Here is a 13606-nt window from a genome sequence, read left to right as displayed (position 1 = left end):
TCGGGTGAAGTTTCAGCCAGGTTATATTTAGAGGGAATAACACCAAGCTGCTCTATCATTTGATACTTCTGGCCCAGAAGTCTGCAAACCGGAACCCAAAGTTAAGTTTCTGAATCTATATTCAGGCAAATTCATGGCCTGATTTTCAAAAACTCTAAGTGCTTAACAGGTGTTCAGTTGGATGGTGCTTAGCAGTGCTACATATCAACCCACTTCTGTCAGTCTAGGAGCCTGGCTCTTTAGGCACATAGGGCACCTCGACACGTGCTCTGGGGTGAGGTGGGGCTTTAATTAAAACAGCTTTCGAGAGCTACTCTAATTAAAGTGCCTGCAACGTCTTGTGTATGTAGCGTCCCGCACTTCAAAATGGCGGCAGGAGTGCTTTAACTAAAGCTCGTTCGATGAGCCTTCATTGCCATTTTGAAGCATGGGGACACTGAATGCATGTGACCAGAGATGGCCCGAGCAGGGTACAGGGCCCCACCCCCAGATGAGAGGAAGCTGGCGGCGGATTCGGGGGCAAAGCATCGGGTGGCAAGCACCCAGACATGAAGCTCTGGGGCCCGGGGCGCAGGGCCCGGGGCAGTGACCTCGATTTACCTCCCCCCCTCCGGGACGGCCCTGCACATGATGCTGCGGCTGCTGGTGCATGCTAATTAGCACACTCCAGCAGACTCAGTTAATCAAGTTTGCTCAAATGTGTGCTAATTAGAATATGTTGGAGCAGGCATTGGGCACATGTATAGGTGCCCATAAATATTAATAAGATTTTGGTTTGTTTTTTCCATGGGGCTTTGCTTCTTTCTCTTCTTCCACTTCAGAGTTGTTCTTTCCTTTCTCATTACCAGCATCTCTTTTCTTTATTTTTTCTTACACAGCCAGATGAAAACAAAGCTATTTTGTCTTTTTGCCATCCTGGATCTCATACATTAATAGGATTATGTTTTCTCCCTGGTATTTTTTACTTCACTCTTCATCTCCTGCTACTTTTGAAAAGAGATCCTAATTTTCTGGGTCCTAACTTATCCCATTTTCTGCTGTCCTTACCTTTAGCCCTACAAGCCTGAATTGACTTTGCCTATTGCTTGGTACCCTCCCTTACTATTTTCCTCTGCAAAGCTATTGCAGTCATGTTAGTGAGTTGCCCCTTGAGAAGCCACACTGTTCACTTCTTGTGCCTCGCACTCTGTTTTTCAGAGCAGCATCACACTGGGGCACATTAATTCTGCTGTCCCTTTAGGATTTTCACACTTCCTCTCATTACTCACTAAGTTACTTAATTCTCCCAGAGTTGCTCCTTGACATCTAATAATGTCTTTTTGTTGCAATTTTGAACTGTTCTTTATTATGCTGTATTCAAATAGCTTGTGATCAGCTGCTTCAGGAATTTCCATGTTATCTCTGAGGTCTAAAAAGGTCATTTTCTCTTCTTCATGCCAGTGAGAATGGGATCTTGGATGCCTTTTCATCTGGTGGAGTTTGTACTCCTTGACTTTTTGGATCAGAGTGTACGTCTCTCTATACCAGAGGGAAAAGTCTCTTGAATGATGCATATGTGGCGACCCAAGAGAGATCTAACTTGTTTCCTGTGGATCCTGTAGTGCTGAGTTCATGAAGATGTGTGCTAAGAAAGGTTAATTTTTTGTTTTCTTGAATTTGTGTATTCAGATATGCTCTAGTTTGCAGGAGTAGCTCCACTCTACCATCTTTCAATTATGTTCCTTCAGTCAGAATCTCTGTCACTTATTTCTTCAAGAACTTCTGGGTTGTTTCATGTTCTGCTTGTATTTGTCTGCAGATGCTTTAGTACCTAAATTTACCTTTCCCTATGATTTATGTAATCCTTATATCACATTTAAGTTGTCATGTAAAATGTCTTCATTTTTCTGTCTTGTACTGCATGTCAGTGCTCAATTACTGGAGTTCTCCTATGTTGCTACAAAATTTGGAGCCCACAATACAAATCCTCATGATTATCAAACCTAGAAAACAGTTGTTACTACCTCTGCTTCAGCAGAAACTATCAGCTTCAATTATTTCTCAGAAAGAAGGCTTTCTGATACTCTATATGAGTCCCAAACTCTCTTCCATCTGTGCTCCTGTCTTTTTTGCTTTGAATATTCTTTCCCTACTCATGATTATCACTGGAAAAATGTCTGAGCAGTTCACCCACCTTACTTCCATCATCCAAAGTATCAGGAGTCCATCATGATTTCAGCAAGCCCCGTTCATTCACTTACTTCCTACATGAATTACACTTAGCAGGAACTCCTCGGCAATGTTGAGGATATGCTCCACCTTCCTTTCCACCTTTTCTACCTTGTGACGTCTGCTGTTCTGTCGCAATGAGTTTTCTGAAAGAAGCAGTCCTCCAGCATATTCATTTGCTAAATGTAATGATTTTTTACACTAAGTCTTGTTAATTACTGTTACAAATTCATGAGGTTTTAACAATAAAAAAAAAAGCTGTTGCTGAGTTTGGGAAAATTCCAGCTACACAGTATTATACAGGAAGATCCACTGGCATATTCCAGCTAACTTTAAAAAACTGCTCGTTTACCAAAATTTTATTATATTGTGATGTTTTCTTTTTTGTACTCCTCCTATCATCAATGACTAATAAGCTATGTAAACAGACACTTTCTCCCCTACAATCAGCTTGTTATATTCCCTGATGTCAGAACACAGTTCATAACATCACTGTTCATCATAGTGAATGAAAAAGGGATGTCACAAGTGATGATTTTGGCTTTATTGAAAGAATCTGGCAAGTGGCACAGGACAACTGAAAGGAGGACAGCTATTCACATTCAACCATATTGGTAACCGACCTTTTCTAGATAGGAAATAAGCAAAAATAGTAATTTAATAAGTTTTAGGTGAAACGGGGCCATATTGGGAGCGTACTGTTGAGTGCAAATGGAAGTATATATTCAAAAAAGAATGTTTTCAGAAGAAAATACAGTATTCTACATAGACTGGATATTTCTTCCAATGCATCAAAGCATAAACAAGTGAAAGCTGTGGAATAAATCCTTCTCAGGTCTTAAAATTTCTTGGTTCAAAGCAAAATAATAAACCGGGAAAACTCTTTTAGGCCCTTGCAAACCCCTTTGTTCATTAACATATCTTTAGAATTACAATGATTTAATAAATTACCCCATTTGAGGCACGTCACCAAAATGCCTTCTAGTGTATTGTCATCGCCTTTGCAGGAGGTTTGGGCAGAAACTGAGGTGGTGAGCTGAGACTACTTTTTATTATGCATGACGTTACCTCATTGCCGCCCCCATACTCCTACCCTTCCAACTGTTTCTTCCACCTGTTGCATCTTATCGGAAGGCCAGACTGCGAGCCTCCCTGGGGCCGAATCTGGCCTCTTTACTTGTTTACACAGTCCTCACCACACTGAGCATCTACTTTGACTCGCCCTCAAGGTGCTTGAATGACACAAATTAATGTTAGATTAGAGCCCCAGAAGACAAACTTGTAAGACCAACATGAGTGATCTCAGTAGGCTGTATCAATATTTCCATCGACACTTACGTTGCTTTAATGACAATAGTGGGGTGCTTCATGGAAGTGAATCTCCTTACTGACACTTCTTTGGTGTTTTCAGTTGCCCAGAGTTGGTTCCTTTGACTTAAGCAGTGCAAAAGGGTGCTGAAATGGTTTTTCGCAGGGTACCCTTACAAGCCCTGGTGATGAATATACTGGGACTGGGGCCAGCATCAAGAAGTATAAGTCAGGTGGGAAAAGGCAAAACTGTAGCACGTAGCATTGTGGCCATTTGGGTGAGACTGCCACCCACAAGAAGCTAGCACTGCATCAAAATCAGATATGAAAAAGGCTCAAACCTGGCAACTTTTCTGCATTATTTTTATTTTCATATTACTAGGTTGCCTATACTACTTGCTTTTCAAGATATATTGCAATGGGTATTCTGTTCCCCCTGCTTTACTAAGATCACTGGTCGTGTCCAGATGTGCAGGGGCATGCACTTGCAGTGGCACAAATAGTAGTGGCACAAATTTGTGTCACTACTTTGTGCTGCAGTGCACACCCCCGCACACGTGTGTTGGTGGGGGACAAATTGTCCCGCTTTAAGCAAACTGCCCTTTCCCACTCTTCCCAGATCCCAGAGTGCTGGAGTAGCTGGGGCACAAATTAAATAGTAGAGACCCTCTGGCTGGCAAACAAGAGCGTCTCCCTGGAGGACCAAGCATTTGTTTGTTCCCATGCATGCTATAGTAGCATGCACCGTGCCACGTTTTTTCCTCGGCATTTTTATTTGCTATCTGGAAATCTGTTTTAACATTCAAGGTGTGCGGTTTGTGGCGCCACAAAGAGGTTTGCGGCACCACAAACCGCATGTGCCTGCATGTCTGAATGAGGCTGCTGGTTCCTACGCACTGCATACATGTCAGCCTAACAATATCAAGAAGGATATGAGAAACCTTAAAGATATGCTGCAATATGCAGATTTTGAATTACAACAGATAACTAGAGATGACTGACTATTGATGAAAATATTATTTTCTGCGTGATGAAAGGAAGTAGATTGAACCATATTTTCCCTCAGCTCTATACTACCAATTTGAAAGGATAAGGTCTTTGTAATAAAGCTATTGTGACACCATTATTAAACACGGCAGAAGGACATTTTTGTTTCTCTGAGAAACAGAAGAATGATCTTATTTTCATTGATGTAAAACAAGCCAGGGTTAATACGTTTCATCATCATTTTCAGCAAACTGCATATATTTTACATTTTTAAATAGTTCAGGATGAACTTTGAGAGGCTACTTGCTTAAAATAGAAAAAATAACAAACTTCTTAATCATAACTGTTGTTAATTCTGAGGTGCCCATGTCATATTGCAAAAATACAAAGATATATGAAAAAGAAGGGACAAGGACAACAAAAAAAATCCTGCATGGATGAAAATACAGAGCCAAGAAAACACTGCTAAAAGTCAAGTGAATGGACAAAGACACATTATTAACAGCATAGTTAGCCATTACAATAACTCCTTTGATGTAAAAAAAAAAAAAAAAATCAGCCAATTTTCCTCAATATTAGATCACATTTGAATTTAACAATTATTTGGATTGGGATGGTTCTAAATATTTTTTTTAACATACAGGATAGAAACAACTACATTATTACAGGGCGCTTTGGAATAAAGGATATGAATCTAAATATAGAATAATGTTTGCAATTCACAAAAATACTATAAAAAGTCACAATGCCATTTATAACGAGCTGTAGACACAAACAAACTTTGAACTTAGACAATGAAGGGAAAGGTACTCGGTTTAATTTCTTTTCTAAAGCATTCTTCACCCTGCATTCTTACTGGTGGTTTAACTGTAAGAGACGGTATGTTTCCAACAGTTTGTCTAACCAGGAATCCACGTCACAAATTCCTTCTTAGGCCAAACTACAGTTGGAGGAACTTTCAGGATCCAGGTGAAAGAGTTCCACCAAGAGAGTCATACAACACTAACATGCAGAAGAAAATTTCGTGGTTTGCAGTAACATTTTTCATACTCGATACCTCCCACGGCCATTTACAATGCAACGAGGAAGTTGAATACTGGTAACATCATGACAGCGTAGGTAAACATGACAGCCACTATGTGCATACTAATAATTTTGGACACTGGAGTCTCTTAGTAAGAAAGTAACAATTACCAGTTACCTCATACTTGTTTTTTCCCTGAAAGCTTTAATCTGGAGAACTACATGACATGGGTAGGAGAAACACCAGCTTAACCTTTTATTGGCAGGCTGACACTTCAGTTCAAGTTGTCGTGCAGAACAGAACCGACTCCAGAGCGCTACGAGCATTGGTACAAAGCCTTATTGAAGATGGAAATGAATCTAGACAGATTTGATCAGGCAGTAACACTTTTTCTGAATAAAATATAATATTATTACAAGCTATGTGCATGTAGGTAGCACTGGTTCTTCTGGATACTCCTGATTTTGATAATCCTTTGGTGTCACAATTCTACAGAGATGCATGGTTTAATAGCTGATTCGTCACAGAGGTAGTAGATGAAGTATTCTCCTCCGAAATAGTTACACATAATGGGGCTAGATCCACAGCTGGTACAAAGAAGTGTAATCCTGCTGCAGTCAATGTACAGTCAACAGCTTGACTGTACACCTGTTGAACAGCTGAGGACCTGTTCTGATAAACTGCGGTTTTCTGATCTCATTCAACTAGAATTGGTTGCTTGTAAATTGATATATTTTCCTTATATCTCCGTTGAAGTCAGTATGCTGTTCTTATGACGTCAGGTACAATCCCACAACAACCAATCTATTTGTTTAAAAAGAGGTTGATTCTGGTTGGGAGATGATTATTTTTACTTCTTAAACAAAGATGATTTTCTCCATAGGTCACATCATTAATAGAGGACAACCTTGTTCAGTGGTTGTAAAATATATTCCTCCTTTCCAGAAGTTTTCCACAAGATATTGTCATGTTTGCAGCGCTGCTCCATTCTGAAAGTGACTCCATTAAAAGAGCATTTTGCGCTCCCATCTTTCTTATCGCTCAAAGACTCACATTTTTGTAGTTGTTACCCAAAGGATATTTTCTGTAAACACAACCTGGAATCTGAAATTCCAGGTGCGTGCTTATTGATTTGCATTTTCACCCATGTAGTAAGGGATTCAGTGTCCTCAGTTATGTCTGTACAACACTTGCCTCCTTCAAATTTTGTCCATGCTGATACCTCTACTGGGGTACAGATGAAACTGGGAGAATCTGACACTACAGCTCAGATGGAGCTTCACTATCTTGTCGAGGAAATATTGTCACATAGCCATACTAACCAGATGTAGTTTAAAACTTATTTTTGTCATTGATGTAGGTGGCAGGCCTCTGGACGCACACCAATATTATAGCTTTTTATTTAAGAGAGTTCCGTTTTTAAAAGTCACTTTTCCAAATACACTAGCGTTTTAAGTAAAAAATGTCCATTAGTTGCTAACAGTTTGAAATAATTAAATTATTGTGTTCCTGAGAAATCTACAAGCCACATTCCTCTTGAGAAACTTAACTGCAGCTCACAAGATCTCTTACTTATGATATTGCAATATAATAATAACCTACATAGAAATTGGGATTTCCAGTACTCTTAAAGGACGTGACAAAATGTTATGACAGAATGTTTAGGGTGTAATCTCATTGTTCTGAAAGCTCTGATTATGTTGGTTTATTGTAAACAATACGAAATGTAGAAAATTTCAGGTCAGAACAGGAATGGAACAGGAATGCCAGCCAGCTTCAAAAGACTCTTCACGGGATTGATAACAGATATTAGATGTATGCCATCAGCTGGAGTTCGTTTTTTCCCCCTCCAGCTCTACTAGGGGAACCCTCCTCCCCCAGTACTTAAATGTACTGGTTCATTATAAAAGTTACGGCTCCTAACCTTTCATTCATATATTTTAATATTGGCAAACAGCCTTGAGAAGCCCAGTTCTTTTAAGAGAGGGTCTTATGTTAGATGTTGGAACTGACCTCAAGATGGAGAATACAAAGGATATGCCAAAGCAGCGGCAGGAAACAGAATTAGCGCCAGTGAAGAAAGTTGAAACGTACTTTTGGATATGTTAGTTATTCTATCTTTTACTGAAATTAATGAAGACTTTCTATCAACAAGTTGTCGAAACTGTCAAGCAAAATAGTGCACCTGCTGAAGACCATTATGGATATGCTGTTGCCAATGCTTTATTTAATTTTTATAGTTGTTTATAAATACTGTGCAACACATTTCTTTAACACTCACTAAGATTTCCTCTCCTGAGAAAATATAGTGATACCGTAAAACCCTCTTACTCACTGGAGAAGCCCAGACTCATACCTGAGTGCAAAACAAGCAAAACAAACCTTATCATTTTGTTCAACCAGTGAAGGCGTAACTGTGCTAAAGACTTATAATACTTCAGTCTAATTTAAAAGTTCCTAAGTGAAAATTTTAAACTATTTTAACATGAAAAAGAAAACTCTCTTTTCCTGTTGCCTTCAAAACCAGCATGTTCTAGTATCTGATGCATGATACTCACCCTAGACGTAGCCAATCTTGGTTGTAAAATTACACCAACCTAGAACACAATGCTAATTAGCACAGACTTTTCTCTGGGTGTTTTTCAATTTGTAGAATAAATGACAATTATTTCAGACTCCTACAAGAAATATAATAGAACAAACTTCAAGTAGAAGTGACTAGATGTCATTTTTTTTTTTACATTGAAAAGTACATCAGGATCACAAAACATTGTGCTTAGTTGGCTGTAATCTTATTTTGCTTTAAAATCAAGACATTCATTGAATATATCTTCAAGTCAATATGTTGGAAAAATCTGTTTTCAAAATAATTTGACAATAGAAAATGATGAACTGATAGGCGACATATCTAAATTGTTTTTGAAATTTAAGATTTTTCACTGAATTACATAAAAACCAGTAAGGAAAAACTGACCTTGGGTTACGCGTGTAATAATGACTCTGTAGTCATGTTTACTGTGACCATAGTAAGTAGAAGTAAAATCATTTTGAAGCCAATAGCAATTATCAATTCTTACAGAAGTAATAATTATCACTGTCTTATTTACTGAACATCAGGAAGAATCTGTGAAGGACTGAAATATTACTAGAGTCGTTCCACACGTTACACATGTTGCAGTGACAAGTGTATCTACAGTTAATTTCTTTTTCTTTTGAATCACAGTTCATTCATTCAGACATTTTACGTCACTTAACATGCATCATGCCATCCTCACAATATTTGACGTGCCCTAAAAAGGGACAGATGCCACATCCAAACAAGAAATGAGGTGTAAGCTCCAAACACATGAAGTGTCTGCGGGGATAACTTAATCTCCCGCTTCTAACTGATATTTGACATCAGAGCCTACACAACTTAAAAGCCTCTTTTTAACGATTCCAGGAAACCCACTGAGATCTCTTGATGTGGCTTTATTTTGGGGTGTTGAGAAGTTGTTTAACCAAAACTGAACATCTGCACTTTTGCAACATATCAAGAATATGAACTGTTCAGCTTCCCAGTGGTTTCTCCTAGCTCAGTCACAAGAAATGTCACTGTGGAAAGGGATTTACACCAGATAATTCGACTTCCTAATTCACACTCTGCACATACTTGGATCATCACTCGTATGTCAAGTGGATGAATAAAAATTAGTTAGCCATTCAGGTCCCAAACTTGTCAACCAAGTCGAGATGGAAAGCCTTGCTTTTATTTACCCACCTTGATGGCTACAACTCTTCTCTACTACTCATCGATTAGCAAAAGCAACCCAAAAGGAATAGAGGTGGGCAGCGTTTCACAGGCTTTGAACCACCAAACCTAGGAAGATTTGGCTGTATTTCATGCTGCAGTCCAAGAGGGCTTCACCCCCCCAGCCTGGAAAAGACCCAGGGCCTTCAAAATGATTGCACTTGGATTGCTCTGGGTTACAGATCTGGGTTTTGTAAACCATTTTCCCAGTATGTTGCTACTTATAGTATTTGCACACAGTATACCATCTCCCAGTCCCACAGGCCATCTTCACAGAGAGAGGGAAGGCTCGTAAGAGAGCATAGATTTAATTAACAAGTAGAAGCCGTAACAACACAGCCAGCGTCAACTCCTTCTAGAGACACTCTAGACATGTAATGAAATGTCCCTGGAGAGCAAAATGATCTAAAACCCCAGACCTTCCTGATAGGCAATTATTTCATCGGAGGGGACAGCCCAAACTCATCTTTGATAGAACAACTACTGATTACAAAGACGTTGCATCAGGGATGAAGCCGGTTTGGGGTCCTCAACAACTAATTGAAACTGAAGCTACCCAACTGAAGCTACTGCAAATTGAACCTACCCAAACTACTAAGGAAAGGTGGGGAAGAAACCCAAGTTGGCAATACTAATTCAACTCACAATCACCGGACCTCTCATCTTGGGAGACGCTTGAACTCTACTACTTTCAAGAAAGCCTGATGCCCCATTCAACCCAATGAAGATCCACCTCAAACCTCAACCACAACCTCTGCAAGGGGATTTCAATGGCAACAAGAGGCACGAAAAGATCCCTGAAGGCCACTAGACTCTTCTGGACCTAAACCCCCAAACTTGGTCAAAATGGGGAACAAACCCCGCTCCAAAAACACCATGTCCCCGACTGCTCTTAAAGATAGAAAAACTGCACCTGCTTGGAGCATGACAGCGGTCAGCTCCAAGCCTGGACTTGGTGGGGCCAAGCAGGAAGCAGAGCCACCACCCTGCTGGGTTTTGAAGTCTGAAAATGGGGCTTTGCCCAACACCGGCTGGATGGATTTGTGGACCTTGGGTCTACCACTGTGGTGGGCCTTGAAGTCTGAAAACGGGGTTTGGCCCAAAACCGGCTGGATGAATCTGTGGACCATCATGGGTGGAGTTTGAAATCCGAAAGCAGGGCTTGGCCCAACACCGGCTGGAGTGATTTGTGGACCTCGGGTCCACCACCGTGGTGCGGTTTGAAGTCCGAAGATGGGGCTTGGCCCAACACTGGCTAGAGGCATTTGTGGACCACCGTGGGGGGTTTGAATTCTGAAAATGAGGTTTGGCCCAACATCAGCTGGATGGATGCGTAGACCGTGGGTCCACCACCGTGGTGGGGTTTGAAGTCCAAAAAATGGGGCTTGGCCCAACACTGGATGGACGTATTTGTGGACCTTGGGTCCACCACCCTGGTGGGGTTTGAAGTCTGAAAACGGGGCTGGGCCAACACCAGCTAGATGTAATTGCGGACCACCGTGGTGGGGCTTGAAGTCCGAAAATGGGTTTGGCCCAACCCCGGCTAGGCAGATTTGTGCACCACCCTGATGGGATTTGCAGTCCGAAAACGGGGTTGGGCCAACCCCGGCTGGACGGATGCGCGGACCGCCACAGCGGGGTTTGAAGTCCGAAACCAGGGCTTGGCCCACCACTGCCTAGGTGTATTTGTGCAGCACCACGATGGGATCTGAAGTCGGAAACCGGGCTTGGCCCAACCCGGGTGGACGGGCGTGGGTCTGAAGTGGGACGCGGGGCTGGCGGGGGCCGAGGCCGGGCCGGGCCGGGGCAGGGGCGCCCCGCGGACTTTACCTGGACTTCCCGCACTCGCTCGGCGGGCGCCGCAGCCCTGCCCAGCCTCCCGCCAACTCCGGCTGCCCCGGCGCCGCTCCGCCTCCCGCCCGCAAGGCCTGCAGCGAGCCGGCCCCGTGCGAAGTGGGGAGAGAGAAAGAGCAAGAGCAAGAGCGCGGGGCGGGCGGCTCCATCCCTGCGCCCGCCGGCCCGGCCCGGCCCGGCCCTGCCCTGCCCTGCCCTGCCCGGCGCGGCGCGGCTCCCCCAGCCCCAGCCCCAGCCCCGCGCAGCCCAGCCCGATTTCCTCCGGCTCTTGGGGAACTCGCCCGGCTCGGCTCGGCTCGGCGCGGCTCGGCGCGGCGCGGCGCTGCCCTCCTCCCCGCGTCCCCGGCGGCGGTGCCTTACCTCGTAGAGGTCCCCCGAAGCCATGCCGGGCGGCGGGACTTGGCTCGTCGGCGCCTTCCCCACCTCTCCCGCTCCCCCCGGCGCCGTCCCTCGCTCTCGCTGTTGAGTAAACTGTGTTTTGCAGAATGACAGGCTTTGGGGCTGGCTGTGCGCAGAATCAGAGGCGAGAGACACAGGGAGGCAGGCGGCGGGCGGGCGGCGGGCGGGCGCGGGGCTGGCGCAACCAGCAGCAGCAGCAGCGGCGGCAGCTCGGGAGCAGAGAGCAGCGCTCAGTGTCCGCCCGGCCCCGGCCCCGGCCGCGGCCCCGGCCCGGCTCCCCGCACCCCCAGCCCGCCGGCAGCCAGGGGCAGCCCCGCAGCCCGGCACCCCGGAGCGCACTCGCAACTCTTCCCACCGCACGCACCAGATCACATAAAAGCGGCGAGGGGGGAGACCTGTCATGCACGCACATCAGCATCAGCCCAAGGTCAAGGCTGGAGGCTGCCCGTGCAAGGGGGGGGTGAGGGTTTCTTCTCCCCTGCACCTTGAAGGGGGCATCCTTTCCCTGAATGGAAAATGGGGTCGGCTTTGCTGTCACCCCCCTCTTTGCCCATCCCCGGCGGATGGCCACTAACTTCCCCTTCCTCCGATTTCAAGAGAGCCCAGGAAATGGAGGTTGTTTTCGCGTGGATCCCAGGCTGCTGGCCGTACCCACCCTCGAGACCGCCCTTCCCAGAGCGTGGGCCCCCGCCGATGCTGTCCGTCGGGCTGGTGCCCCCCGCCCCTGACGGCCCACACGGATGCTGTTGGTAGGACCGGTGCACCCCCAGATTCAGGAGGCACCAGTCACTCGCGCCCCAGAGGCAGGCGGGTCTGCTCCGCTTTGGCAGCGCAGAGGCATGAGCCTGCTCCCCTCACCTCCTCTTTTTCCACTTTATGGAAAGGGGAGACTCCACCCTAGCTGTCTCCTTGGGGCCATACGGCTGGGGCCAAGCAAAACACGGGGGCATCCGAACCCCAAGCCTCCAGGCTTGGGCCTGCAAGTAGGATGCCCGCCAAAGGTTTTGGAAACATCTGAAGCCCTGGATGGGTGCCGGTAGTACAGTTGTGGACAGACTCTGGGATTCAGGATTTGTTTTGGCTCGTTTGGTTTGGCACACAGGAAATTAAAATAACAAACAAACACACACGACCCCTCCTCTGTTTCCACTTCACAGTCTTCCCGGCCTTGCTCAGCTTCCGGGCAGCAGGAAGCTGCTGACCCCCAATGGAGAGCTGCCTTTCATGGCTTGGGATGGGAGATAGACTTCCAATGGCAAGGAAACCAGCGCTGGAAAGGGGCTGTGTTTTGGGGAAATGTTGTGACCTCAACGTTTCAAGAAGTCAAAGGGTCTTTTGCCACAGGCCATAGTTACGGTAGCACATGACCGACCCTCCCAATCCTTCCAAGCAGGGGGATGTATTTGCTCCAGCTAAGGAACCATCACCTTCCAAATAACAGCTCATGGACAAAAGAGAGGAAAGCAGCTGGATTCTGCTTTAATCCAATTATCCTCTCTGGGCGTCATGGACAAACACCCGATTGTCATTGTTACCAAGCTTCAGGCTCCCTCCATGTTTTTAACCTACAAGGTACCATTGACACACAAATAATCTGGCCTTTGCCAGGCCATTCTTGGTAGCTGACACTGGATGGTGTTGGGACAGGCTCTACATTAGCCCTGTTTTCTGTCTGTCGCCTTCTTATTGGTTTTTACCGTCTTGGTTTTACATTTTTGTTCCTTTGAATGCTGCTGCAGTTGTCATGAATGTGTGATCTTGAAGTAAACGGACATCCATTTGAATAGGTGGAAGCCGGTCGATACCATACATAATATAATATTATTCTACACTATATATGCCGTATATAACATAATGCAATAATTCTACTTTCTTTATTAGTAAATATGGTTATTTTCGAGCATTGAATTGCTTCATGAAATTTCATTTCCAACCAGCAGTTCAGCTACGTTAACTGTTAAATATGGTATAACTAGATACTTTTTAATTAGCAGAAATGTTGACTATATTTGGTACTTATAATTAATATTTCAAAT

At 44.5% G+C, this 13606-nt stretch overlaps 1 protein-coding gene across 1 annotated transcript in view; it reads right to left on the bottom strand.

The window, feature by feature from the left end:
- Positions 1 to 11693, bottom strand: part of CDYL2 (chromodomain Y like 2) — an 88492-nt gene extending 76799 nt beyond the window's left edge. The window contains exon 1 of the mRNA XM_059713894.1: positions 11532 to 11693. Coding sequence (XP_059569877.1) covers positions 11532 to 11555 — 24 coding nt within the window. The 5' untranslated portion in view covers positions 11556 to 11693. The remainder of the gene's footprint in view (positions 1 to 11531) is intronic.
- Between the last annotated feature and the right edge of the window lie 1913 nt (positions 11694 to 13606).

The sequence above is a fragment of the Alligator mississippiensis genome, chromosome 10, assembly GCF_030867095.1.
Source record: "Alligator mississippiensis isolate rAllMis1 chromosome 10, rAllMis1, whole genome shotgun sequence".
Classification (NCBI taxonomy): Eukaryota; Metazoa; Chordata; order Crocodylia; family Alligatoridae; genus Alligator; species Alligator mississippiensis.
The sequence above is the reverse complement of the archived record's forward strand: the minus strand, read 5'-3'. Positions and strand labels throughout refer to the sequence as shown.